We start from the raw sequence: 27,961 nt of genomic DNA on the forward strand, positions 1-27,961 counted from the left end.
ACTGCAAAGGTCGACCAATACCATATTGGTCTTGCCTAAGCTTCCTGAGGAAAGTTGATAAATGTCGATTCAATCAATTGAAATACAACAATTTGGGGAAAAACACAAATTTGCAGCAACAATATCAACACAACAAATTGAAGATAAATTTAAGACAAAAAATGGGTGTTTGAATACTTAGTTTTTGAATTTGTACCGTCTGACACTTCCTCACTCATGATCTGCTGCCTTTATTTGACAATGGAGGATCAATCCCAACAGAGGAATGAATGATAGTACAAATTAGGGGATAATTTGGGGGATAATGTGGAGAAGATTAGAGGGTTTAGGTTAAATGAGAGTAAAAAAGGAAAGACATGAGAAGTAAAAAGAAACAATCTGGGTAAGTAGGGAATTAATTAGGCAGGGGTAGTTCGGTCACTTTTTAACAAATTTGACCGGAAAGAGCGCCGTGGTGCAATTTTGGAAGAAAAGTAAATTTTTGGATGTAATTTGCAAAAAAAATTATATAAGACTGTAATTTTCAAAAAGAGGTTTATAAAAGGTTGTAATCAACAATTTTCTCAATAAATTATACCTCTTTTTGGTGACGAGGGGTTTAATCCCCCGGGCCCAGGCATTCCAGCGTCACCACCTGGACCATGTAAACCAAGTGTTTGCAGTCTAGTGGTAGACTTGGGTAACCTCAAAGCTTGCAAAGGCAAAAAAAAATAAAAAAAATAAAAAAAAAATAATAATAAAAAAAATTATACCTCCTCCTTGAGTCAAGTCGGTCAACTATACAGTCAACTTTGAAAACAATGTTAGGAAGAAAAGTCATCAAAAATTTGATCACCACACAAATTTTCCACGTTATGATAAGATTGAGGCTACAATACTCTATTATTTTCCACACAAAATTTCCTTATTATAATAAGATTGACATTTTCGTATCTATTCTTCCGCGTTGTTCAATCTTTCGTAGTAAGGTATACGATTTTCATCTTCACAAATTCATGTTTGAGACGGTTTTCAGTTAAGACGTACTGAAAATGGAATTTTGAGAAGTCTTAACTTAAAACCGTCTTAAACTACTGTTTTATCTTATGATTACCTTTTTTGGTAAATTGATAAATTGATCTAATTACTGCTTTTTTTTACCTGATTTCATAGGATCTGTGTGCTCCTTTGAAGTTCTTGAGAATTTGACATTGATCTTTCGTTTCGCTTTAGCGGAGTTTGTGATTCAATTGTAAGTATTCATCAATTTTGGTAGATTTACTTGATTAATTGTTAATGCACTTTTATATATAAAACTTACTATAATAAATATTCCATATATGGGAGTCTAGTAATTGACGGCAATATTATTATTAATTGTGTAGAATATTGTAGTAGAAATATTTCATATATGAGTTGACTAAAATATTTTGACTATAGGGTAATACTTCGTATATTAGAAGAGAATATTCTGTAAGGGGGGAAAGATGAGCGGGAAACTTGAGCGGGAATAACACAGATGTGTTATTCTTTTAGTCTATAGGGGATGCTTTATACGCAAAGACTATTGACTGAAACACCAAAAAAAAAGAAGTGAAAACTATTGACTGAGACGGAGGGAGTATAAGATAACTAACCGCTCATAGTTAGTTATCGTGAGTCTGTTACCAATTAGCACATAGCAAGGATTTGCGTGCTCCTTTGAAGTTCTTGACAATTCGACATAGATCTTTCATTTCACTTTAGCGCAGTTGCTGAATTGTAAGTATTGTACCTCGTATCTCATTGTTGATCATATCATATGTACTCGTATATATTCTTTGTAATTTTTTTTTTCTAAATATGGTATGATGTTGTTTTATAAAGAAGAAATAAACAAGCGTGTATACCTCTAGTTTGTGCACTTTTATTATAGGGGCAAAGTCAGGATTTGCAGTTAGCATGTATTCAGATGAGGTCAAACAAGTAATGTCATAAGATTAACTCGAAAAAATCGAAAAATTCTAACTAAAAATTGCCAGATTTTCATTTTCAAGCGGGGGATAGCGATATCTAGTGAGTCAATTTGCATTTCAAAGCCAAGAAACATGGAATATTAAATTGAAAATGAAAAGTTGGTGTACAACAATTATGCACAAAGCTTATTTTTGGCTTATGTTGATAAATATTAAATTGTTAAGAGTAAGGATGATTTCTCAAACATTATTTTTGGCTTATGTTGATTTCTCAATTTGCATTTCAAAGCCAAGAAACATGGAATATTAACACTTCACTTTTTTTTTAATTGTTAGGTGCAATATGTTGAATAGAGTAACGAAAATGCTGTCTACCTCTGACTTAAACGAGGAAATGAGGGCTTTTAGGAGTAAAATGGATTATCTTAGTGCTCAGCAAAGCGATGTCCTGAAGGAGGTGGAGCACGCACAGATTCAACCCGGAAAGAAGCGTAAAAGTGAGGTTGAATTGTGGTGTACAGAGGTGGAAGAAAAGAAAAAAAAGCGTCAAGACATAGACTCTGAGTTTAAGAACCAAGGTCCGAGCAGTGCGCTCAAGCACCAACTTGCCAAAGAAATTAAAGAGGTTGAAGGGCTAATTCAACAGGGAAAATTCCCTAGTGGAGTAGTACTTGACAGCCATTCCGCGACAAGATTGGAAATGGTGGTGAACACTTTAGTGGGTTCAAAAAGTGTAGAGAACATTGAGATGATTACGAAGTGGTTAAAACCGCTTTGCTGAAGAAAATTCATAATAGCCTCCTGTGTGATTCTGATATAGAAGGACAAGTTTATTGGGTTACTGCATCTCAAAATTGTAACCTCCAAAACTTGCAAACTGCGATCGGAAAGTGTTTGGGTCTTGATATTTCGAAGGAAGATGATGTTGAGAGGAGAAGGTCTGAGATATTTCGCAGATTGTCGCAGTTAAAAAAATCAGTGCTAATAATTGATGACATGTGGAACCATTTTCTAACTGATCAAGTAGGCATTCCTCTTAATTCATGTGGTTGTAAGGTTGTCATCACAACCCGATCAGAAGAAGTGTGTCGAAAAATGGGATGCCAAAAGGTTGTCAAAGTTAGCCCCCTTCCAGAAGACGATGCTTGGGTTTTATTTGTTGAAAAATCAGGAGAAGTAGCAGACAATTTATATTCAACTGCTAAAGAGATTGTTAAAGAATGCGGGGGGTTGCCGCTTGCATTGAACACGATGGGGTGCTGTATGCGAGAAGTTACTGATGTTCAGCAGTGGAAAAATGCTCTATATGAACTGCGAAAGCCCGCCAGGAGGCAAGATAACGATATGGATGATGAGGTTTTTCGTGTTTTACAATATAGCTACGATAGCTTGAGAGATGAGAGGTTGAAACAGTGCTTTTTGAGCTGTGTTTTATTTCCAGAAGATTGTGTTATAGAACAAGAAAAACTGATAGACCTTTGGATTATGGAGGGACTCTTGGATGATATAGAGAGCTCGGAAAATAAAGAGAACAAAGGACATACTATCGTGAACAATCTACAAAAATCGAGCTTGTTGGAACCAGGTATTAGTGGATGTGTGAGAATGCATGATCTAGTACGAGACATGGCTATGATTGTCACTCAGCATCGTCCTCACTTCATGGCGAAAGCCGGATTAGAGCTGCAGACAGTGCCTGTAGATGAATTTTGGACCAGGGATTTAGTGAAAGTGTCACTGAGCCATAATAATATAGAAGAGATTCCACTGGGCTTGTCACCTGAGACCTCAAATCTGCGAGTGCTGATACTTTCCGAGAATCCTCTCAAGGAAATCCCAGATTCATTCTTTGTACATATGAAAGCCCTCGAAGTGCTTGATTTATCATTTACATTGGTTGAGATCCTACCAGACACTGTTTCTGATTTGATAAATTTAAGGGCACTCTTGCTTCAAGAATGTGAAGAGCTAAGTTATGTGCCTTCACTGGCGAAGCTGACAAAACTAATGACGTTGCATCTTCCAGAATTCGAATGCCTATCACCTGAAGGAATAGAAAGATTAAAAAGTGTGCGGAAGTTATCTAACTGCCGTTGGAGATTATCAGATTTGGCTCTGTACAATAGCTTCATACAATCTTGTCAGTTATACTCCTACAATATATGGCTTTATGATGATAGGCAGGAGGCTTTATCTTGCCGTTGGAGATTATCAGTTCTCTTTCTTTCAGAAAAGAAAGGACTTATTATAAGTGGCATGAAGTTTGGACAAACTGAGATCACACCTGTGTTACCTTGCAATATCGAAGCATTATATGTTCGTAAATGTACTATGGTAGGGCGAAGAAGCCTGGAAGATGCTCTCCCATCTCTAAGAGATGTCAAAAGTCTGAGTCGGTTAATGATAAGGGATTGTGTAGGGTTGAGGTACGTATCATCAGCGCCTCGCTACGTCTCTTCAGTTTCCTCCTACCTTGATAATCTTGAGTATTTAGAACTCATTGATTTGCCCGATTTGAGAAGCATAAGAGAAAACGGATTATTTACACCCTTTTCACACCTCAAAGAGTTGATGATCAAGGGTTGTGTGTGGTTGGAGTATGTATTATCAGTGCCTTGCGGGGTCCCTCCAGTTTCCTCTCGCTTTCGCTTTGAGATTCTTGAGGTTTTAAAACTCATTGATTTGCCTAACTTGAGAAATATGTCAGAAGACGGGTCATTTTCATCCTTTTCCCACCTCAAAGAGTTGGAGATATCAAAGTGTCCTAAACTTAAGGCAGTGTTGCCGTCCATCTCGTCACAACAACAGATTTGCCTTCCTCATCTGAATCGCATTCGTGTGGAACATTGTGAGGAGGTGGAGGAGATATTTGAATCAGACTGGGAATTTTTATCTGCACAGAATAATCTCAATCCGGGTGTCGCCCTTCCTGAATTATTGTCCCTAGAGTTGGTAGGTTTGCCGAAATTGAGAAACATTTACTCCATACCGCTACACTTCTGCACTTCTCTACAACATATCCGTATATGGGATTGTCCGAAGTTGGAAGGGATATTTACTAGGGGTGTTCAGAATAAACCGAACCGCAATAACCGAACCGCAAAACCGAAAAACCATCCATTTTTAAGGTTCGATTAACCGAACCATTTCGACAAAGCGGTTCGTTGAACCGAACCGTTAACTTTATTATGGAAAAGGTTCGGTTAAGGTTCGCACACTAATAGCGGACGCAGTGATTTTTCGTTGATCGTGGATGATATTTTAGCTTTGAGTTCTTGTTTTAATTCAGTTATTTGGTCTTTTACTAGTGTAGCGCACATTTTAGCTCATTGTCAGCCTCGAGTAGTTGGTAGAGTTGTTTGGTCGAATATCTTGCCTGAAAAGGCGAACAATGCTGTTATTTTTGATTCGAGATTAATATAGCGAGACCTCGTAGTCTTCCCTTCAAAAAAAGAAAACCTGCAATGCCTAACAGTTTGTCTTAGGAGAGCGAAAAATTACTTACAGATAATTAACAATCGATACAATGAATACGATGTACGATGCAAACAAATCTAACGAAAGAATCAAATGAAGTCGCTAAATAATGCATTCTAATTTCTAACTTTTCCGACCAAACATAAGTAGCTTCCTGAATCCCTTTGCTTTGGTAGATTTTTCAGGACCGTCCCATTTCTTCCTCGATTGTGTCGACTCAAGGACTGTCTCACTAGTTGTTGAAGGAGCTGATTCCTCGACCACAGATATCTCAGGGGAGCCGGAAATATTCCCATTAGTAATACCGTCACCCTCAACAATCAAAGCTGAACTCAAATGTTTTGTAGGGGACTCTGGCACTGGGTGGACACTCAACTCAGGACTTATCTTTTCATTCTCATCGGAAACTTTCACTTCTTCAGGAAATGCGAGGGACATTTCAGGCATTGCATCATCCTCAAGAGATTTGTCTACCGTTTTATCTGAAGGAATCGTCTGGAGACTTAGTACAACCATACCTACATCTGTACTCACGGTTGCAGATGTAACATGCAACTCCTTAACGTCTTTGGAATCATCAACCATTGGATCTCCATTCCCGGGTTTTTTTTTATCTACAGAGCTAATTTTTTTTTTTTTTTTTTTTTTTTTTTTTTTTTTTTTTTTTATCTACAGAGCTAATCTTGTTTGTGCTTAATTTCTTATGATGAACATCTCTCGTCTTTTGTGGTCCATTTTTGAATCCATTTATCATAATTCATAGGTGATTTTTGAATCACAAATTTTTAGGAGAGTCGGGTTCTTAGAAAATTTATTATTCTTGAATTACACACAAGACTTGGAAAATAGTCACCAAAACAAAAATCTTAGGACTTGAAATTATAATTAAGGATCAAGGCAAAGCTAACACATGCACAATGCTTGCATTGAACATAAGTTGTTTGATTCTACTTTGAGTCCCTTGAATTAAAGTTACCCCATCTTATTTAAAAAAAAAAAAACACTATTAAAAGTGTTAAATTATCTCCACCCGACATTGTTTTTTTAATGTATATTTTTAGAGGTCTAAAGCCATGTTTCTTGAATTGAAACCGTCTAAACTAATATTTAGACGATAAAAAGTTTTTAGTTAAAATACTGACCATGAATGTGATGAATAAAAAAATTATAATATGATGTTAACACGAAAAATGTTTAGTTAAAATAGGTTACTCAGTTAAATTAGCTAGCTGAAATGCACGGTCAAATAGAGCCTAATGTGCTAATACGGAGTAGGAGGTGGTCAGGTAGAGATTGGAATGATCATGGATTCATGGGCTGGACATGTTGGGCTTCATCTGGATTATTACTTAGAAATCAGCCAATTTGTACTAGTCTGTCAGATTGGGCCGATTCACGGGCCTATCTTTCAGACCCAAACTCAGTTATCCCATGTACATGGGCCCAAGTTGGCTTGACGGCCCATTTCAGGCCTTGAAATTTTAGCTCGAAAAGCAACACCTCAAAATTCCCATCAAATTTACTAAATATCGTCCTGCTATACGTCGTCGACAATTTACTAAATATCGTCGACAATTAATGCAAATTTCCAAGTTTGCCCTCCATAACATAACTCCATATCCGTGTCATTAAAAAGCAAATTCCGTCTCACTAAAACACAAATGCAATTTCCGTCTCACTAAAACACAAGTCACCGTCTCACTAAAATATTTCAAAAAAAAAAAAAATGAACGGGAACGATTCCAACAATGAAGCTAGTAACGAGGTGAGTTTACGATTTAGTTTTGTTAAAAATTTATGTTTTATTATCGATTGAATCCTGAATTAGGATAGATGCCTTGATTGTAGACGGAATTATGATAGAATTTGTGACGGATTTATTTGAAAATGCAATTGAAAGAAAAAAAAATAACACGAACTGGGCCTTGGACGAAGAGATTTTTCGTCCAGACCAGGTATTGGACGAAAAATTCTTTCGTCCAATATGGGCCTTGGACGAAAGAATTTTTCGTCAATACTGTGCCCTGGACGAAAAATCCTTTCGTCCAAGGCCCATATTGGACGAAAGAATTTTTCGTCCAAGCCTGGTTTTGGACGAAAAATCCTTTCGTCCAAGCCCAATTAGTGTATTTTTTTTTCTTTTTTTTTTGTTTCCGACTCGTTTTGTATAAATCATTTAAAATAATTAATTTCCGTCTTTGTATTATATTTTTTTTATTTTTTATTTTTTTCGAAAATTCAAATAATTAATTATATTATATTTTTATCTTTAATATTTCCGACTCGTTTTGTATAAAACAATTAAAATAATTAATTACCGTCTTTGTATTATTTTTAAATTATTTTTTATTTATTCCGACTCGTTCCGTATTAAATAATTAATTAATAACTAATTTATCGAAATGCGTGAGCAGGTGATTAACGATGGAGACGGTATTGATTACTCAGATCATTTTACGACTACCTTGTTCTTTGCATTAAGTATTCAAGCGTTTAATTGGGCATATGAGATCGGACTCCGACTCGGGTTTGGTATAAAAAGAGCAAGCAACAAGAGAGTTGGTCGTAACACGAATTTGAGACAAGATTATTTTGTTTGTCGGATGGGTGGAAAAGGTCCCGTAAATAAGGATGCCGATTCTTTAATGAGGGGTAACATGGCTACCGCGTGGTGCAAATGCAAATTTTCAATGAAAGTTGTTGAATTAGAAGAGAATAAGTGGCAGCTTGTGATGAGATCCGGGTTTCATAATCATGCTTTAACGTTGTATTGTGACGGTGACAGATACTTTGCAAAGTTTGATGACGAGGAGTTGGCTTATATCGATGCCCAAGTTAGAGCTCACGTTAGACCGGCAATTATTAGTGCGGGTTTGCATCAGCGGAATCCGGAAAAGTCAAGACTTAATCGGCGACAAATCTACAATCATTCTCAGAAAGTAAGGGCCGAGGAAAGAGATGGGAGAAACCCGGCACAACAGATGTTAGCACTTGCGGTTCAGCATAAGTACATTCATTATTGGGTCACTGATCAGGAGACCGATGAGCTAACCCACGTGTTCATGGCTCATCCAGAAGCCGTTAAGATGTTTCGATCATACTATTATGTGGTATTGATCGATTCCACGTACAAGACAAATTTATACCGTCTTCCGCTTGTTGAGATGGTTGGAGTCACACCCGACGGGAAGAGCTTTGTTATCGCGTATGCTCTTGTGAATCATGAGTCCGAGGATGGATATTTGTGGGTGTTACGGAAACTGAAGGCCCTTCTCAATGATGTCGTTCAACCTAATGCTATTGTTACTGATTGCGAGGCCGGTTTGCTGAACGCGATTCCCATTGTTTTTCCGGATTCGTCTCACTTGCTATGTCTTTGGCATATATATTCTAACGTGGAGACGAAAGCACTTGATCTCACGGGTCAGGATAGTTGGGCTAAGCACATAACTTGGAACTTGTTTCAAGCGGTTGTCGAGGCGGAGACCGAAGATAAGTTTAATGTGGCGTGGGGCAATTTGGCAAGGCAATGGGCGGGAGTGGCGGCTTATATTGAGAGGCAATGGTTCCCGCACTTGGAAAAATGGGCCAAGTATAGAACGAACAAGATAACTCATTTTGGGAATACTTCTTCATCCCGGGTTGAGTCGGCTCATGCGAATTTGAAGAGATGGTTGAATAGTGCGAAACTGTCCGTTGATAGCATCTGGATTCGGTTTTATTCTTTGATGGAAACACAACATGTTGAGATCCGACACTCGTTGGAGTTATCTAGATCGAGGCGGTTGACGGGGATTTAGCGATTATTTTCCACACTTTCTTTAAAAATATCAAAGAATGCCATCAGTGAATTGCGTGAAGAATTCGAAAGAGGTGCCAAGATGACGGAAGATGCCTTGATGATCGATTGCGGTTGTGTAAAGGCTACTACACTTGGTTTGTTATGTGCTTGTTCACTTCATCGCATTGCTAGAAACGGATCTCGGGTCCCTGTTGATGTGTTGCATGCGTTTTGGAGGAAGTTGGAGTACGATGGTTCGGAGGCAATGCCGGCTTGTGACGATGATCGATTGGAGGAGTTATTCGATGAAATTCGGAATGCAGATCCGAGTATGAGATCATCAATGTACGATGCCCTTTACTCTCAGATACATCCAGAAGAGGAGGATGTTAACGAGCCTCGGGTGAACGAGAACCCTAGAGGACGTCCGAGTAGGGGAACTCGTAGAGACCCGTCCGCCGTTGAGCATGCACGGGTTCGGGTTCGAGTAGGCAGATCTACGCCCTAAAGAAACGGGTCTTCCCAACGAACTCCGTCTAGTACCCCCCGTTCCTCTCCGACGATTCCTGTTACTCCGTCTACTACTCCCCGTTCCACTCCGACGGTTCGTTTTACTCCGTCTAGTACCCCCCTATCCACTCAAAGGGGCCCCGGTACACCGTCTACCACTGCTACCACGAGTACGGGGAGTTTCGGCACATCGCATTGCGCACCTCTTGAGGTAGACTACACTATTGGTCATTGAAGGTACTTTCCTTATCTTGACTTTTTGCCTTCCTGGTTTCACGAGCATCTAGAAGCGTGGTTTAGTCCTTCCGGAGACGGTCATTGTGGTTTTCGAGTTCTATCACATGCTGTTCGAGGTGACCAATCTCATTTCACGATGGCTAGAACAGATTTACTTAGGGAAATCCGTAGTACCCTTTACCGTGATCATATTTATGGCCCAGGGAGATTTGATGCGGAGGTGCCTTCCTGGTTTCACGAGCATCTAGAAGCGTGGTTTAGTCCTTCCGGAGACGGTCATTGTGGTTTTCGAGTTCTATCACATGCTGTTCGAGGTGACCAATCTCATTTCACAATGGCTAGAACAGATTTACTTAGGGAAATCCGTAGTCCCCTTTACCGTGATCATATTTATGGCCCAGGGAGATTAAAACACAATTTGACATATTTTAATTAAAACATTCCTTAAAACACAATTTGACATATTTTAATTAAAACATTCCTTAAAACACAATTTGACATAATTAAAACATAAAACATAATTAAAACATACCTAAACCCCAAACCCTAAACACCAAACCCCAAACCCTAAACACCAAACCCTAAACCCTAAACACCAAACCCTAAACCTCAAACCCTAAACCCTAAACATCAAACCCATACATACCATAAACGATTATTACTTAAAACATAACATAATTAAATAACTACCGAACTTAATTATCTTCCGATGATGAAGATGACGATTCCTTATCTTCTTCATGATCTTGAATCTCAATTTCTTCAGGTTGGGTAGACATATATTGAGTCAACAAATCATTGATGTAGAGATAAAGAATTCCTTGGTTAGGCACTCTACCAGCACATAAGTCTGATAGTCTTGGGTAATCGATCACGGTGAGAATGCGCTCAAAATATGTAAAGATATCACTTTTTAACCTGCGAAACTCCCACATCTTCTCGTTTAGTACTTCATCAGAAACAACCTCATCTCTAACTGCTGGAGTTAGAACATGATCCGGGTTTCCTTGTAAAATTATACAAAGGCTACCAATTGGAGGCTCTTCAAGCATGTGCCATACAGTGTCACTAGGAACCACTGATTCAAGAAGCTCAATTAGAATTGGTAAATTTTGAACAATTAGATCGATTCTTATTTGATAAACTTTGATTTTTTGAGCATTTGTGAGAACCATTTTAGTATTGTAGTGAGTGAATAGGATTGGATGTTGTGATTCAAATTGACAAAGAATGGCCTATTTATAAGCTATTAATTATAACGGCTATTTTTTAATTGTAACGGCTATTTTTGAATTGTAACGGTTATTTTTGAATTATAACGGTTATTTTTGAATTATAACGGTTATTTTGAATTATAACGGTTACTTTGAATTATAACGGTTTTTTTGAATTATAACGGTTACTTTGAATTATAACGGTTTTTTTGAATTATAACGGTTACTTTGAATTATAACGGCTATTTTTGAATTATAACGGTAACATTTAAATTCTAACGGCTATTTTGAATTATAACGGTAAACTTTGAATTATAACGGAAAAATTTAAATTGTAACGGTAACATTTGAATTATAACGGTAACATTTTTCCCTATATAAACATCTACATATTGTTGTATTTCTGCACTCATCTTCAACTTTTTCTATTTTCCAATCATCTTCATCTTCTTCAATTTTCTTCTTCAACTCTCTACTTATGTCAACATCATCCTCAATGTGGGGAAACCACCCAATTGAAGGCCTTGATTTTAAGAATCAAATTTGCAATCGTTGTCAAAGAAACGCTATCATCAAGATTTCCGGGTCAGTTACTAATCCGAAGAAAGCGTATTTTAAGTGTGTACCTTGCAATCATTTTGTGTCGTGGTTGACTGAAGATCATTTGACAATAACAAAAAAGTAGAAGATAGCATGTGAAGATGAAGGTGATGATGCATCAAGTGGAAATGTCATGAAAGAGCAAGTGATAGGTATAAAAACGGAGATTTCGGAAATGTCAAGGATGATGAAGTTTTATTTCAAGTGTATCTTGTATTTGTTTGTTTTCATTATGTTGGCCATTGTCATGAAGTAGTGAGTATTTCCAGAAATGTATGAATTTGCATCAGTTGCTATGTATTCAAGAAATTTCAGAATTTAAAACCGTCATGTTTTTTGAATTAAACAAGGTTCAAATAGTCAACTAACATAATCATCCAACATAAAAAATGTCTTCGAAAACGTACGACATAAATGAAAAAAAAAAAAAAAAACTAGTCTCCGGACTACTGATCATACTCTTCCTCGCTATCAGTGTACACACCATCTGCTCTACGCTGAACACGATCACCGGGTGTTTGACGAGGTCCTCTATTACGTATAATCTCCCTAGCCCTCTGAACAAATGGATCGAAGTTCTTTATCATATTGCGGAAATAGGCAAGTTGTTTCTTGTCATCGGCAATCTTTCCGGCTTCGGCCAACTGAAACATTACAGCACGTGCAGTCTGCAAGTTGACAAAAACAACTAAAACATTATAAACATTATCGACGAACAGTAAGAAAGTTAAACAATTATTACAACAATTGTAAGTAAAATTATTACCTCAGCAGGAATATCAAAATCTTCCTGTGGCGCGGGGGCATCATGGTGGTCGGGATCAATGATCAACGGGTGAGAATTCCCATTATACCAAGCCTCATAATCTGGCGCAGTCTCACCCGGGAAACTAACTGGTCTCGATCTACGAGAAAGTTGAACCACGTGATCCTGCCAGCAATCCCAAAGATGATCAGTCTCCGCAACCCCGACCCTAACCTCGTACCCTAACCCCGAAGCAGGACGATGCGCTACCAATTTAATAATGGGATTGGGTATTATCTGCACATACCCAAACTGTCGTAAACACCGATCAGGCTGATACGGCTCGGCAATGTCCATGAAACGAACACAACGGCAAACAGGGTACGAGGATGATACTCCTCCTGACGCGGCCCGTACGGATCCCACCTAATGGAAGCACAAGTAAGCCCGTCTAACAACCTCCGATACTCCAACAATTTCTCCGCATTTTGAGCGAAGGGACCAACGGATCTCCAAGAACACGACCGAGGTTGAGTAGGGTCAATTACCGAAGGTGGACCGGGTCTGAACATAGGAAAATACTCATAGATCCACGATTGCAACAAAGTCAAGCAACCACCAATAGTCTTCACACAAGCACGTGAACCCACACCCAACTGTCGGTACATGAAGGCTAGTACAACGGCTCCCCAAGCATACTGGTGTACAGCATCAATATCATACACTAAAGGAAACAATTGAGGACGTAACCTATCACCTGATTTGTCGACAAAAAGTGTCGACCCCAACACCGCAGCCAAAAACCCCTGAGCAAAAACAACATCACAACTAGCTGTCGTCATGTCACAAACTGCATCTACCAATATACCCCCACTCTTGTAAATAGGGGCCTTCTTACTAGGGTTTAACGGCAACCTCAACTCATCTGATGCAATCCCAAAGAAGCCACAAACAAACATAAGGGGATCCGCCAACTTCCCGTCATTAGTCTCCACCTTACAACAGTTACCATCAACCCGAACACCTAAGATCTGCGCAACATCGTGAAGGAGTATGGACATCTCCCCAAAAGGCATGTGAAAACTGTTGGTGTCGGGTTGCCATCTCTCAACGAAAGCAGAAATAAGGGGCATGTTAAAATGCTCGGCCACGGAATCTAATAGGTGAGAAAGACCACTACCGTCATAAATAGTCTGAACGACCGGCGGGAGTTGCCAACAACTCAACAACCTCGTCTTACCAAACCGGTGGTAACCCGTCAAAACTGGTCGACCGACCTCATTAGGAGTCGGCCATAAGGTGTTGGCAATGTGGCCCCCAAAGCTAGGAATCACGTGGGGAAACATCGGACCACCCGGAATACGATGATCGATCAACCAAGAGACATCCTTACCCGACTTCTTCTTCTTCGGAGCCAGGACACTACTAGAACTACCATCCGACATCCGCTGAAAACGCCCCTCCTCATTCCGTCTACGTGGCACCCTACGCACTCGCTCATCACCCGCCTCCTCCTCACCTATCACATCACCAGACCGAACCAGCTCCTCCTCCAACCGCTCCTCAGTCCACGACTCGGTACTACCATCTCCAACCTCAGACTCAAACCGGAGCCCCTTTCGAGCTCGAACGTGACGGTCATTTCCTCCACCGGCCATCTACTCAAAAAATAATAAAAACGCATTGATTACTTTAATTAATAAAACAAAGAATTTATAAATATAAGTTTAAGTAAATTAAAAAATTTTTTAAAAAAAAAATAACAAAAAAAAACAATTAATAATTTACGTAAACGGGGTTTATTAGTAATAATTAATTAATATTTTACGTAAACAAAACGAGACGGAAAAAAAATAAATTTACAAAGACTTCGCCACGGACGAGAATTATTATTAATAATTTATTAGTTTTTAACACTAACAAAAAAGACGGAAAAATAAGTTTATAAAAATTTTAAAAATAAAATAAATAATTTTACAACGAGTTCGGCACGGACGAGGTTTATTATTAATAATTTATTAGTTTATAACGATAACAAAACAAGACGGAAAAATAAGTTAAAAAAAAAAAAGGAAACGAGAAACTCAAAAACAAAAAGAAAAAAAAAAAAAAAACGAGAAAATGGGCTTGGACGAAGAACATTTTCGTCCAGGCCCAGACGAAAATGTTTTTCGTCCAACACCCATAATGGACGAAGAACATTTTCGTCTGGGCCTGGACGAAATTGTTCTTCGTCCAATCCCATTTTCTCGTTTTTTTTTTTTTTTTTTTTGGTTTTTTTTTTCGAATTTTCCTAATGATTTTGACATAAAACGACTTATTCCGATTCAAATCAAAGCATCTATCCTAATTCCGTCTATAATAAAGGCATCTATCCTAATTCCGTCACAAATTTACAATCTAAGAAAATACTAAAAAAAAAAATATTAATAACAATCACATACCTTGTTGAATGTTTGAATTCGTGACGAAATTGATGCGGTCGATACGTTTTTTTGTTGTTATTTGAATCGTTTTTTTTTTTCAAAATTTGGAGTGTGAAAGGTAGTTTTTGAATAAAAAGGAAAATATAAGGGGGAGTGTGAGGGAGGGGCAATTTTGGAAGTTCATTAAAATTGTCGACGATATTTAGTAATTTGTCGACGACCTTTAGCAGCTAGGTATGAGGTATCCCATGTACATGGGCCCAAGTTGGCTTGACGGCCCATTTCAGGCCTTGAAATTTTAGCTCGAAAAGCAACCTCAAAATTCCCATCAAAAAATCAAATTACTTTGGTGGATATATAATTCCGTTTCAATCATTTGTTTATCGAGACTGAGACTAATATAAGTCAAAGTTTCTACACAGTTGTATTATTTAATTATTGTGCTTTAATATCTAGGTGTTCCGTGTCCATAAGTCTCATTTAAGACGACATTGTTTGTCTTAAGTTTAACGGGAAAAATACGTACTACTTGTGTTAATAATCACAAATTCTCATTTAAGATGACATTATGTGTCTTAAGTTTAAGACGTATCATACCACGACAAAAACAAGATGCATAGGAAAAAGCAATATACTCCGTATTTGTTTATATACACACAATTATACAAGTAATATATTTGATCTGTCTTAATGCTTAAGACGGATAATGCCGTCTTAACTGAGACTTACAAGTTAATAATTGCATAACATTGTAATTTCAAATTTGTAACCGATGATTATACATTTACAATAGAACTTACTTCAGACAGTCTGAAATAAAACGGACTAAATGTCATCATTTTTTTAGTAGAATGTAACCATTTAATATCCAAATATTATAACTAAAGTTGGCATTTTTTACCCTGAAAATGATGGTAACATTTTATCAGAAAATAGTACTCCCTCCTATTCTTAAGATCTCCCACAATTTCTAAAACGACAAATTCACAAAGATCTTTCACTTTCTTTATTAGTCTATTATTTGTGGTTATCATAACTTATGACCCCATATTCTCTTTCTTACTTTCATTTACATCCACATATCACCATGCCACTAAATTCTATCCAAAAAGTAATGTGAAAGAACTTAGGGGTCGTTTGGTTCGAAGTATTGGAATGGTATGGATTGGATTGTGATACAATAGTGTCAGGGGCGAAACCAGGATTTAATGTCTGGGGTAGCAAAAAAAAAATTAAAAAGGAATATGTAGGTAGTGGGGTTCAAACCCATGGCACTAGGTTGGAAACTAAAGCCTTTACCATTGAACCACAATGTCTATTGTACACTTAATGAGATAACATTTATTTATCATCTATTCAGCAATATTAGAGGTAGCAAAAATCCGTCTTCTAAACCATTTTTTTAAGTTTGGGGTAGCGACCGCCACCCCTTGCTACTAGGTGGCTTCGCCCATGAATAGTGTCATAGTGGTATGAAGGTAGTGGAATAAAACTCTTAGGACTCGATTTTTGGACAAATAAGACTCGAAAACAAGAACTGATTTGGACAGAATTAGACTCAACAAAGGACTCGATTTGGACACTTAGATGGACTGTTTTAAGGACCAACAAACTATATAAGGACAGATTTAGAAGCTAATAAACGATTCAACCAAAGCAAGGCACGAAACAGCCTGTTTTGGACGAATATAAGATCCTAAATAGCTTGATAACTTTGAAAGAAAGCAATGGAAATAAGGTTGTAACTTAAATGCTTATGAACTAAACATTCAAATAACAATTCCCACAATGACTTAAGGCAACAAAACAGAAACTTTGGGACTGTTTTGACACGAAAACATTAACAAGTAACCGAGATATGACTTGAGAAGATCACAAAGCAATCTCAAGACTCGGGATGTTGTTCAAGATCACAAAGCAAGAACTAATCCCCTTATGCACTTGGCCAGATCACAAAGCAAGCCAAGCTACACGACCCCAAACACTAAGTAATGGAGTTGTTCTAGCACTAAGCAAAGAACTAATCAAGGGTTTTGAGAAACCTCATAAAAATCATAATTTTCATTAACTCAAATCTGATTTTCTCATATGTCTAACTTGGTTTATATAGACCAAGGCTTACAATCTTGACCTTTGATTACAAGTTACATCTAAGGGCCACAAAATGAGCAGCTAAAAGGACATAAAAACAGCAGCCTAGGTCTCTTACAATGCTGAAATTGAAAATGACATAAAGCAAAGAAATGATAAAGTAAACTAACAGTCCAATCTTCCTTGTTTGTAGCTCAACTTCTTATTTATGATTATATGGACTGATTGGAGGCTTGTGGAACCGTGTATGACTCCTATTCAGCTCCCAAAAAGTCTCTTGAGCTTTGTTGGATCAAAAGAGGAAAGATTGATAGCGACATTTAGCTCATTGTTCAAAACCGGGTCCCCTTGGTACCTTTGCATTGATTCTTCTAATAATTTCTGAATGGTAGCCTTGGGAGATAAAAGATCCTACACAAAAACGTCCCAAACTCACCAAAGATGTGAAATAGGGCGGTTGGAGGCATGACTTCTTAGACGGAATTGAAGTTGGACCTTGAATTGTGATGATGTCCAAAACCGGGCTTGACAGCAGTCTCAGGAAACTAGGTGCATCTTGTAGAGGGCATATCTCATAGCTCACAATGAATTTAAGGGCTCATGATAGCTAACTGGAAAGCTAAATGAGTTAGCTTTCATCTCCAAAAGGAATCAACCTTAATCATTGAGTAAATCTTGATATATTGAACCTTTAGTGCACATAGGTCATGGGCTGTTCCGAAATGCGTAGTCTGTTTGCATCGACCATAACTCAAGATATAAAATAGGTATGATGGTAATTCCAAATCCCTGATTTAGATAAGACCTTAAGCTTTCCAATGGCATAGGAATCATATGACTTGAACCGTTAGAACTTGAGATATAGAGATTGGAAGTCAGGCCTGCTGGAATAATACTTCAAAAAGCGATGAAACACTTTCAATTGTTAACCATTCCTTGGACTATTTCTTTTGGCTTAAAAATGAATCACAATGCAACAAATTTTGTTGCAAACTCCCTTTCTTCAATAGAATTTGCCCTCAAATTCTCGACATTGTCATCTTCAACCTCTTCACAATAAGACCACACACACCTTAAGAGATGGATTATCATGACTTCCTCCCGGATCATAGACCAGAATTGTGTATGGCAAGAGAGGTGTTGTTACTCTCTTGTCACCAAAGTTCTTGGACAAATCAGGCTCTAAGGACGTTTGAGGTTGCTCCTTACTCGGTTGGCATGCTCCCAAGATGTAGCTTTTGAAGCAAGAACCATGGCTGATGTAGGAGGTCGGATTTGGTACACTCGAGTATGGAACAACCCAAGACTCTCCTCTTGCTTTACCCTTGCTTGAATCCGAACAAGTTCCACCATTGAATATGACCATGGACTGTCCAAACTCGACGGTTTGAAGGCCTTGTCCTTGGTCAACAATCACTTCTCCAGGCCCCAAATCAGTAGCTTGGTCATTGATGGCTCCATGGGTAAGGGTATGGCTACTCTCCTCCTCACTAGTAGGCTCATGTAATGAGTTGAAGGGGGTTTTAGTTTCAAAACATGGACTCTCAAATGTAGCGCTACATGGGTTAGTCATCTCACCACAAATGCTAATGACTTTTGGCTCAAGGGATTTAGACTTAGGACAAGTAATGTTCAAGCTTGGCACAACTCCTTGGTCTAAACTCTCCTCTTTCCCATATGTTTTGGCTACCTCTAAACTAACCCCTTTAGCTAAAACCTCATGGTTTTCAGGCCTTGATAAGCTCTTTTCCACAGACAAAGCCAACTCAAGCAATTCACCATATGAATGCATCATTTCTAATTTAATCCTCCTAGCAATTTCAGATTTCAAGCCATTGTAAAATCTGATTCCCTTTAGAAAAGAACTTACTTCATTGTCACACACAAAGTGTAATTCCTCAAATAATCTAGCATACTCATGAACACTCAAGGAATTTTGTTTAAGGGTCTTAAGTTCAGCCAATAAATTATCCATGGTAGAAGAAGGTAGAAACTTTAATCTCATATTCCTTTCAAGTTTAAACCAAGAACATATTCTACCCTTCCCTTCCATCCTCCTTGAAAATGTAAGAGTATTATACCACAACAAAACAACACCCTTTAAAGAAGACACAACCAGTTTACACTTCTCTTTATCAGAAAAACACTTGTTCTCGAAATAGCATTCAACATCAAACAACCAAGACACAAATGCTCTATTGTTTTCACCATTAAAGGAAGGAAGTAATGGTGTTTTACCTTTGCTTCTAAGGGTAGGAGAGAAACTAGAACACTCATAGGGCAGGAGGTGTTCTCCTTGATACAAATCAGGAGGTTTTGGTTCCCTTGGAACCCCATGGGTGCTTGTTGCACTCCTTGTATGCACATCACCTTCATACCCTTTTGTTAGAGCTTGCAACTTCACCATAGCTGCTTCTAATGACTTGGAAATGGAACCAACATCACAAGGCTTCATCTTTGAGCATGGAACATGGGGTACAACACCAATAGCTACTGATTTTCCCATGAAAAATCAAAATGACAACAACTTAAGTAAAACTGATTTTTCAGGAAACAAACCAAAGCTTTGAAAACCTTTCTTCACTCATTGGGTTGTTTTTGTAGTTTTAGATGTAGTTAGGAAAGATGAACACTCAACCTGGCTCTGATAACCAATTTGGAATAAAATAACTAGGACTCGATTTTTGGACAAATAAGACTCGAAAACAAGAACTGATTTGGACAGAATTAGACTCAACAAAGGACTCGATTTGGACACTTAGATGGACTGTTTTAAGGACCAACAAACTATATAAGGACAGATTTAGAAGCTAATAAACGATTCAACCAAAGCAAGGCACGAAACAGCCTGTTTTGGACGAATATAAGATCCTAAATAGCTTGATAACTTTGAAAGAAAGCAATGGAAATAAGGTTGTAACTTAAATGCTTATGAACTAAACATTCAAATAACAATTCCCACAATGACTTAAGGCAACAAAACAGAAACTTTGGGACTGTTTTGACACGAAAACATTAACAAGTAACCGAGATATGACTTGAGAAGATCACAAAGCAATCTCAAGACTCGGGATGTTGTTCAAGATCACAAAGCAAGAACTAATCCCCTTATGCACTTGGCCAGATCACAAAGCAAGCCAAGCTACACGACCCCAAACACTAAGTAATGGAGTTGTTCTAGCACTAAGCAAAGAACTAATCAAGGGTTTTGAGAAACCTCATAAAAATCATAATTTTCATTAACTCAAATCTGATTTTCTCATATGTCTAACTTGGTTTATATAGACCAAGGCTTACAATCTTGACCTTTGATTACAAGTTACATCTAAGGGCCACAAAATGAGCAGCTAAAAGGACATAAAAACAGCAGCCTAGGTCTCTTACAATGCTGAAATTGAAAATGACATAAAGCAAAGAAATGATAAAGTAAACTAACGATCCAATCTTCCTTGTTTGTAGCTCAACTTCTTATTTATGATTATATGGACTGATTGGAGGCTTGTGGAACCGTGTATGACTCCTATTCAGCTCCCAAAAAGTCTCTTGAGCTTTGTTGGATCAAAAGAGGAAAGATTGATAGCGACATTTAGCTCATTGTTCAAAACCGGGTCCCCTTGGTACCTTTGCATTGATTCTTCTAATAATTTCTGAATGGTAGCCTTGGGAGATAAAAGATCCTACACAAAAACGTCCCAAACTCACCAAAGATGTGAAATAGGGCGGTTGGAGGCATGACTTCTTAGACGGAATTGAAGTTGGACCTTGAATTGTGATGATGTCCAAAACCGGGCTTGACAGCAGTCTCAGGAAACTAGGTGCATCTTGTAGAGGGCATATCTCATAGCTCACAATGAATTTAAGGGCTCATGATAGCTAACTGGAAAGCTAAATGAGTTAGCTTTCATCTCCAAAAGGAATCAACCTTAATCATTGAGTAAATCTTGATATATTGAACCTTTAGTGCACATAGGTCATGGGCTACATTTCGAAATGCGTAGTCTGTTTGCATCGACCATAACTCAAGATATAAAATAGGTATGATGGTAATTCCAAATCCCTGATTTAGATAAGACCTTAAGCTTTCCAATGGCATAGGAATCATATGACTTGAACCGTTAGAACTTGAGATATAGAGATTGGAAGTCAGGCCTGCTGGAATAATACTTCAAAAAGCGATGAAACACTTTCAATTGTTAACCATTCCTTGGACTATTTCTTTTGGCTTAAAAATGAATCACAATGCAACAAATTTTGTTGCAGGTAGAACCTCATACTTGCTCATGAGTGTTTGATTCGACCGTGAAATGGATATAGAGGTAGTAATAATATGGAATAAAGTTAAAAACTTGAGTGAAAACATGAGTATAAGATTTCAAAGGGTTGGAATGGAGTTAGAATCCAATGGATATCTAATTCTATTTTAAAACCTCCAACCAAACATTAGAATAAATTGAATCAATTACAATCAATTCAAGTTCCAACCAAACACCCCTTAGTGAAATAGTGAATAGGCGGGAGTAACATTTTACCGTAAAATAGATACATTTGGTCCATTTTATTTCAGACGGGAGATAGCCGTCTAAAATAAGATTTTGCGATACATTTATACCTCCTCCTTGAGTCAAGTCGGTCAACTATACAGTCAACTTTGAAAACAATGTTATTAGGAAGAAAAGTCAGTAAAAATTTGATCACCACACAAATATTCCACATTATGATAAGATTTGGCTACAATTCTCTATTAATTTGAATGCTGGTCGACATTTTCGTATCTCTTCTTCCGTGTTGTTTAATCTTTCGTAGTAAGGTATACCATTTTCATCTTCACAAATTCATTTTTGAGACGGTTTTCAGTTAAGACGTACTGAAAATGGAATTTTGAGAAGTCTTAACTTAAAACCGTCTTAAACTACTGTTTTATCTTATGATTACCTATTTTGGTAAATTGATCTAATTACTGCTTCTTCTATTTGATTCCATAGGATCTGTGTGCTCCTTTAAAGTTCTTGAGAATTTGACATTGATCTTTCGTTTCGCTTTAGCGGAGTTTGTGATTCAATTGTAAGTATTCATCAATTTTGGTAGATTTACTTGATTAATTGTTAAATACTCTTTAATTAGGGTTTAGTTTTTCAATTACGGATTTCAGAACGTTGTGGCGGATTATTTTTCCGATGTTTACCTTTTCAATTAGGGATCATGAATTTATCGAAAAACCCTAAATCGCAACAGGATTCCTAAAGATTGAAAAGAGATCGAATTTGCAATTTATTGATTATTGTTGTTGAGATATTACAGAATTTGAGAAAGATTACAAGAAGTAATTGTAGCTTAGAACAACTAACTTTCCCGCCTAAATTCACTTATATAACAGCCTGGAAAGGCTGTTATGAGATAACTAACTGCTCATGGTTAGTTATTGTGACTCTGTTACCAATTGACACATAACAAGGATCTGTGTGCTCCTTTGAAGTTATTGCAGTTGCTGAATTGTATGTATTGTACTCCGTATCTCATTGTTGATCATGTACTCGTATATATTGTTTTATAAAGAAAAATTAACAAGCCTGATAGCCTATACCTCAGTACTAGTTTTTGCACTTTTATGATCAGTGGCGAAGCTAAGATTTGCGGTTAGGGGGCAAAAAATTTCAGATGGGGCAAACAAGTAATTTCATAAGAAAAACTCGAAAAAATCAAAACTTTTTAACGAAAAGCTGACAATTTTTCATTATCTAGTGGGGCGACTGTTATCTACCGAGTCATTCTGCTTTATTCCAACGCATGTCAAAGCCAAGAAACATGGAATCTTTGGCAAAATCGAAAATGAAAAAGTCAATGTACAATTATGTACAGAACATATCTTTGACTTATATATGTTGTTGACAAACATTGTGGACATATATAAGTAACACTTGGCTTTTTTTAGGTGCAATATGATGAAAAGAGTAGCTAGAATGCTGTCTACCTCTGACTTAAATGAGGAGATGAGGGCTTTTAGGAGTAAAATGGATTATCTTAGTGCTCAGCAACACGATGTCCTGAAGGCGGTGGAACACGCAGAGATTCAAGCGGGAAAGAAGCGTAAAAGGGAAGTTGAATTGTGGTGTACATTGGTGGAAGAAAAGAAAATAAAGCTTCAAGAGATAGACTCTGAGTTTAATAACCACGGTTCCAGCAGTGAGCTCAAGGACCAACTTGCAAAAGAAATCAAAGAGGTTGAAGGGCTAATTCATCAGGGGAACTTCCCTAGTGGGGTAGTACTTGACAACCATTCCGCGACAAGATTAGAAATGGTGGTGAACACTTTAGTGGGCTCAATAAGTGCAGAGAACATTAAGATGATTTCTAAGTGGTTAAAGCAGGACGACGTCTTTGCCATCGGTGTATGTGGCATGGGTGGAGTTGGTAAAACAGCTTTGCTGAAGAAAATTCATAATAACCTCTTGTGTGATTCTGATATAGAAGGACAAGTTTATTGGGTTACTGCATCTCAAAATTGTAACCTCCAAAACCTGCAAACTGCTGTCGGAAAGTGTTTGGGTCTTGATATTTCGAAGGAAGATGATGTTGAGAGGAGAAGGTCTGAGATATTTCGCAGATTGTCGCAGTTAAAAAAATTAGTGCTAATAATTGATGACATGTGGAACCATTTTCTGACTGATCAAGTAGGCATTCCTCTTAATTCATGTGGCTGCAAGGTTGTCATCACAACCCGATCAGAAGAAGTGTGTCGAAAAATGGGATGCCAAAAGGTTATCAAAGTTAGCCCCCTTCCAGATGACGATGCTTGGTTTTTATTTGTTCAGAAATCGGGAGAAGTAGCGGACGATTTATATTCAACTGCTAAAGAGATTGTTAAAGAATGCGGTGGGTTGCCGCTTGCTTTGAACACAATGGGGTGCTGTATGAGAGATGTTACTGATATTCAGCAGTGGAAAAATGCTCTATATGAACTGCAGAAGCCCGCCAGGAGGCAAGATAAGGATATGGATGATGAGGTTTTTCGTGTTTTACAATATAGCTACGATAGCTTGAGAGATGAGAGGTTGAAACAGTGCTTTTTGAGCTGTGTATTATTTCCAGAAGATTGGGTTATCGCTCGAGCGAAACTGATAGACCTTTGGATTATGGAAGGACTCTTGGATGATATAGAGAGCCGCGAAAATAAAGAGAACAAAGGACATACTATCGTGAACAATCTCGAAAAATCGAGCATGTTGGAACCAGCTATTAGTGGAGAAAGTGTGAGAATGCATGATCTGGTACGAGACATGGCTATGATCGTCACTCAGCATCATCCTCACTTCATGGCGAAAGCCGGATTAGAGCTGGAGACAGTGCCTGGAGACGAACTTTGGACCAGGGATTTAGTGAAAGTGTCACTGAGCCATAATAATATAGAAGAGATTCCACTGGGCATGTCACCTGAGACCTCAAATCTGCGAGTGCTGATACTTTCCGATAATCCTCTTTATGAAATCCCAGATTCACTCTTTGTACATATGAAAGCCCTCGAAGTGCTTGATTTATCATTTACAAGGGTTGAGAGGCTACCAGACACTGTTTCTGATTTAGTAAATTTAAGGGCACTCTTGCTTGAAGAATGTGAATTATTAAGTTACGTGCCTTCGGTGGCGAAGCTGACAAAACTAATGACGTTGTATCTTCCAGAGACAGATTGCCTGGCACCTGAAGGAATGGAAAGATTAAAGTGTTTGCAGAAGATATCCTACTGCCGTTGGAGACTATCAGATTTGCCTTGGTTCAATAGCTTCATACAATCTTGCCGGTTATACTCTTACAGTATATGGCTTTATGATATTAGGCACGAGGCTTTGTTTTGTGATGTTGCTTATGAATTCTTTGGTATGAATGAGAAAAGAGTTATTATAAGTGGCGCGAAGTTTGGACAAACTGAGATTACGCCTGTGTTACCTTGCAATATCCAAGCATTATATGTTCATGCATGCAGAATGCAAGGGCAAAGAAGCCTGGGAGAAGTTCTCCCATCTTTAAGAGATGCCAAAAGTCTGAGTCGGCTAATGATAAGGGATTGTGTAGGGTTGAAGTACGTATCATCAGCGCCTCGCTGCGTCTCTTCAGTTTCCTCTTACCTTGATAATCTTGAGTGTTTAAACCTCATTGGTTTGCCTGATTTGAGAAGCATAGGAGAAAACGGATCGTTTTCATCTTTACCGCACCTCAAAGAGTTGAAGATAGAGGGTTGTGAGAAGATGGAGGAGATATTTGAATCAAACCGGGATTTTTTATCTGCACAGAATAATCTCAATCTCGGCGTTGCCCTTCCTGAATTATTGTCTCTAGATTTGGAACATTTGCCGAAATTGAGAAACATTTACTCCATACAGCTACACCACTGCACTTCTCTACAACGTCTCCGTATAAGGGATTGTGCAAAGCTTGAGGGGATAGTCATGTCTCCCACTTGTGATGGTGATACCGCGCACATTCCTTGTTTCCGTTCTTTATCCGACTTAACTTTAATCGATCTTCCATTATTGAGCAGCATTTATCAGATGCGGCTACACCATGCCACTTCTCTGAGTTCTATTTTCATTACAGATTGTCCAAAGTTGGAAGGGATATTTACATCCTGCACTGCTGATACCACATCCATTCTCACACTCCCCGAGCTACAGAGATTAGTTCTAATGAGACTACCAAATTTGAGCAGCGTGTATAGGGGTCTGCTAATGTTTGCGTCCCTTGAGTATTACCGTTTAATGGTAGATGAATGCCCTAAGCTGATGAAGATGCTGTTACAGTCATACCAGCTATTTTGCGATACTTCACAGTGGACTCTGGCTTCCTTACCAACAGAATCCGAAAGCCCTGAGTGTTGGGAGCCCTTGCACCAGGATTTTCCAGATGATGTAATCCGTCTATCTAATTATATACTGCAAGCTCGACAGTCTCTCCTTTGTCATGACAACGACGACCACGATGATGATAAAACAACCTGAATCTCATTGATGTTGCTGTCTCCATCGTCTGGTGTTTCTGTATATGTATAATTGTATATATTACTACTGAATGTTAGACTGCGTGCTGGTATTACATACATGTAAAAATCGTGGTGTAACCGACTGCACTTGGATGGTGCAGACTGTAGAGAGATGGCTAATCCTAGTTTTTTTTTTCTCGTACTTTTTCTTGTCTTAAATAAATGTCTCTTGAACATTTATGGTGCGTTTGTGACTAACAGGTTGTGATTTACGGGGATAAATACAAAAGTACAATTATGTTTATTTGGAAAATAAAGCACGGGACGATATCAAACTAACCACAGTAAGTATCCCTGCTGTTGTCATAGTCGTATGATCGATCATTCAGATAGAAAACATGCAATGCCTAACAGTTTGTCTTAGAAGATCCAACATTTACTTACTGACAATTAACCATCTAAGACAATCAAACTAGCTATCTGAAATGCGGAGCCAAACAGAGGTCTAATAGAAATTAGCCCAGTTACTAAGTAAGGATGATTATTGGCTTGGTCCGAATTATTGCTTAGAAATTAGCCCAGTTATACGAGTCTGTCCGAAATTCGAATTGACCCGACCCATAATTGACCCGACTCAAAATGACTTAAAATGACCCAAAATGATTCGAAACGACAAGTATTAAGTCATATTAATCTTATATATATGCATTAAAATAGTGTTTCATCAGTTACAACCATCCCTTATTTACTAAATGAATAGGCGAATTCATGAATTTTCCCTCAAAAAAACATCTTTTTAAATAAGGAAGCTATTTATTTAATTATTTTTACTAAATAAAGAAATTAATAATTATAATGTATGTCATTAAAATTAATCTTTTTATCAAATTATATAATTTTCACTAAACACTAAGTAATATTTTAATCAAAATATAAATAATATAAATTTATAAAATATTAAATCTTTTATCAATGCTATTATTTAAGAATGACTTGACTCATACTTTGTATTAACACAACTATAAATCGTTTTGATTAATTTCATGAAAAAAAATTGAGATAATTTATAAAATTGTAATAATCAGCTTTGTAGTATAAAAATTACTTTTAAAAAAATATAATTCAACACATTACTCAATTTTATTGGATAAATTTTCAGTTTTAATTTTTTTTCTCGAAGCAAAATACAATAACGAGAAAAATGAATAATTAATTAGATACCACTATTATTTTAAAGTTCAATTTTACTCAATTTTATTGAATAATTTTACAGTTCTATTTTAATCAAACAGGGAATTTTTGAATCAAACAGGGAATTTTTATATGCAAAGAAAAGTCTCAATCCTGGTGTTGCCCTTCCTGAATTATTGTCTCTACATTTGGAAGATTTGCCAAAATTGAGAAACATTGACTTCATACAGCTACATCTCTGCACTTCTCTAGAACGTCTCTATATAAGCGATTGTGCAAAGCTCGAGGGGATAGTCATGTCTCCCACTTGTGATGGTGATACCGTGCCCATTCCTTGTTTCCGTTCTTTGTCCAAGTTATGCTTAATCGATCTCCCATTATTGAGCAGCATTTATCAGATGCGGCTACACCACTCCACTTCTCTGCGCTTTATTTGCATTAACGATTGTCCAAAGTTTAGAGGTAGTTGAATGCCCTAAGCTGAAGATGCTGCCACTGTCATACAAGCTAATTTGCGATGCTTCACAGTCGACATTGGCTTCCTTACCAACAGAATCCGAAAGCCCTGAGTGGTGGGAGCCCTTGCACCAGGATTTTCCAGATGATGTAATCCGTCTATCTGGTTTTATACTGCAAGCTCGACAGTCTCTCCTTCTTCCTGACAATGACGACCATGATGACGATGAAACAAATAGAGTCTCATGGGGGTCATGGCTGTCACTGTCTGCCAGCTAAATTCATTCATTGACGGGTGTTTCAGTATATGTATATATACTGATTGCTAGAC

At 37.7% G+C, this 27,961-nt stretch overlaps 3 protein-coding genes across 4 annotated transcripts; all 3 read left to right on the forward strand.

The window, feature by feature from the left end:
* Positions 1 to 772: 772 nt before the first annotated feature.
* On the forward strand, positions 773 to 26,219 carry LOC141656416 (putative disease resistance protein At4g27220). 2 transcript variants are annotated; one of them, XM_074463293.1, is made up of 4 exons: positions 773 to 968; positions 1,153 to 1,231; positions 21,998 to 22,076; positions 22,945 to 26,219. In XM_074463293.1, exon 4 carries the CDS (start codon positions 22,952 to 22,954, stop codon positions 26,000 to 26,002), a length of 3,051 nt encoding a protein of 1,016 aa, XP_074319394.1. In that variant the 5' UTR covers positions 773 to 968; positions 1,153 to 1,231; positions 21,998 to 22,076; positions 22,945 to 22,951; the 3' UTR covers positions 26,003 to 26,219. The 2 variants fall into 2 exon arrangements, with proteins under 2 accessions (XP_074319394.1, XP_074319395.1); XM_074463294.1 differs by lacking the exons at positions 773 to 968; positions 1,153 to 1,231 and adding an exon at positions 21,651 to 21,822.
* LOC141657954 (putative disease resistance protein At1g61300) lies at positions 2,299 to 5,346 on the forward strand. Its single transcript, XM_074465344.1, has 2 exons — positions 2,299 to 2,593; positions 2,683 to 5,346. Exons 1-2 carry the CDS (start codon positions 2,299 to 2,301, stop codon positions 5,070 to 5,072), a joined length of 2,685 nt encoding a protein of 894 aa, XP_074321445.1. The 3' UTR covers positions 5,073 to 5,346.
* On the forward strand, positions 7,814 to 9,700 carry LOC141657955 (protein FAR1-RELATED SEQUENCE 5-like). Its single transcript, XM_074465345.1, has 3 exons — positions 7,814 to 8,140; positions 8,210 to 8,932; positions 9,248 to 9,700. Exons 1-3 carry the CDS (start codon positions 7,814 to 7,816, stop codon positions 9,698 to 9,700), a joined length of 1,503 nt encoding a protein of 500 aa, XP_074321446.1.
* Positions 26,220 to 27,961: the final 1,742 nt, after the last annotated feature.

The sequence above is a fragment of the Silene latifolia genome, chromosome 5 (genome assembly GCF_048544455.1).
Source record: "Silene latifolia isolate original U9 population chromosome 5, ASM4854445v1, whole genome shotgun sequence".
NCBI classification, from domain to species: Eukaryota; Viridiplantae; Streptophyta; class Magnoliopsida; order Caryophyllales; family Caryophyllaceae; genus Silene; species Silene latifolia.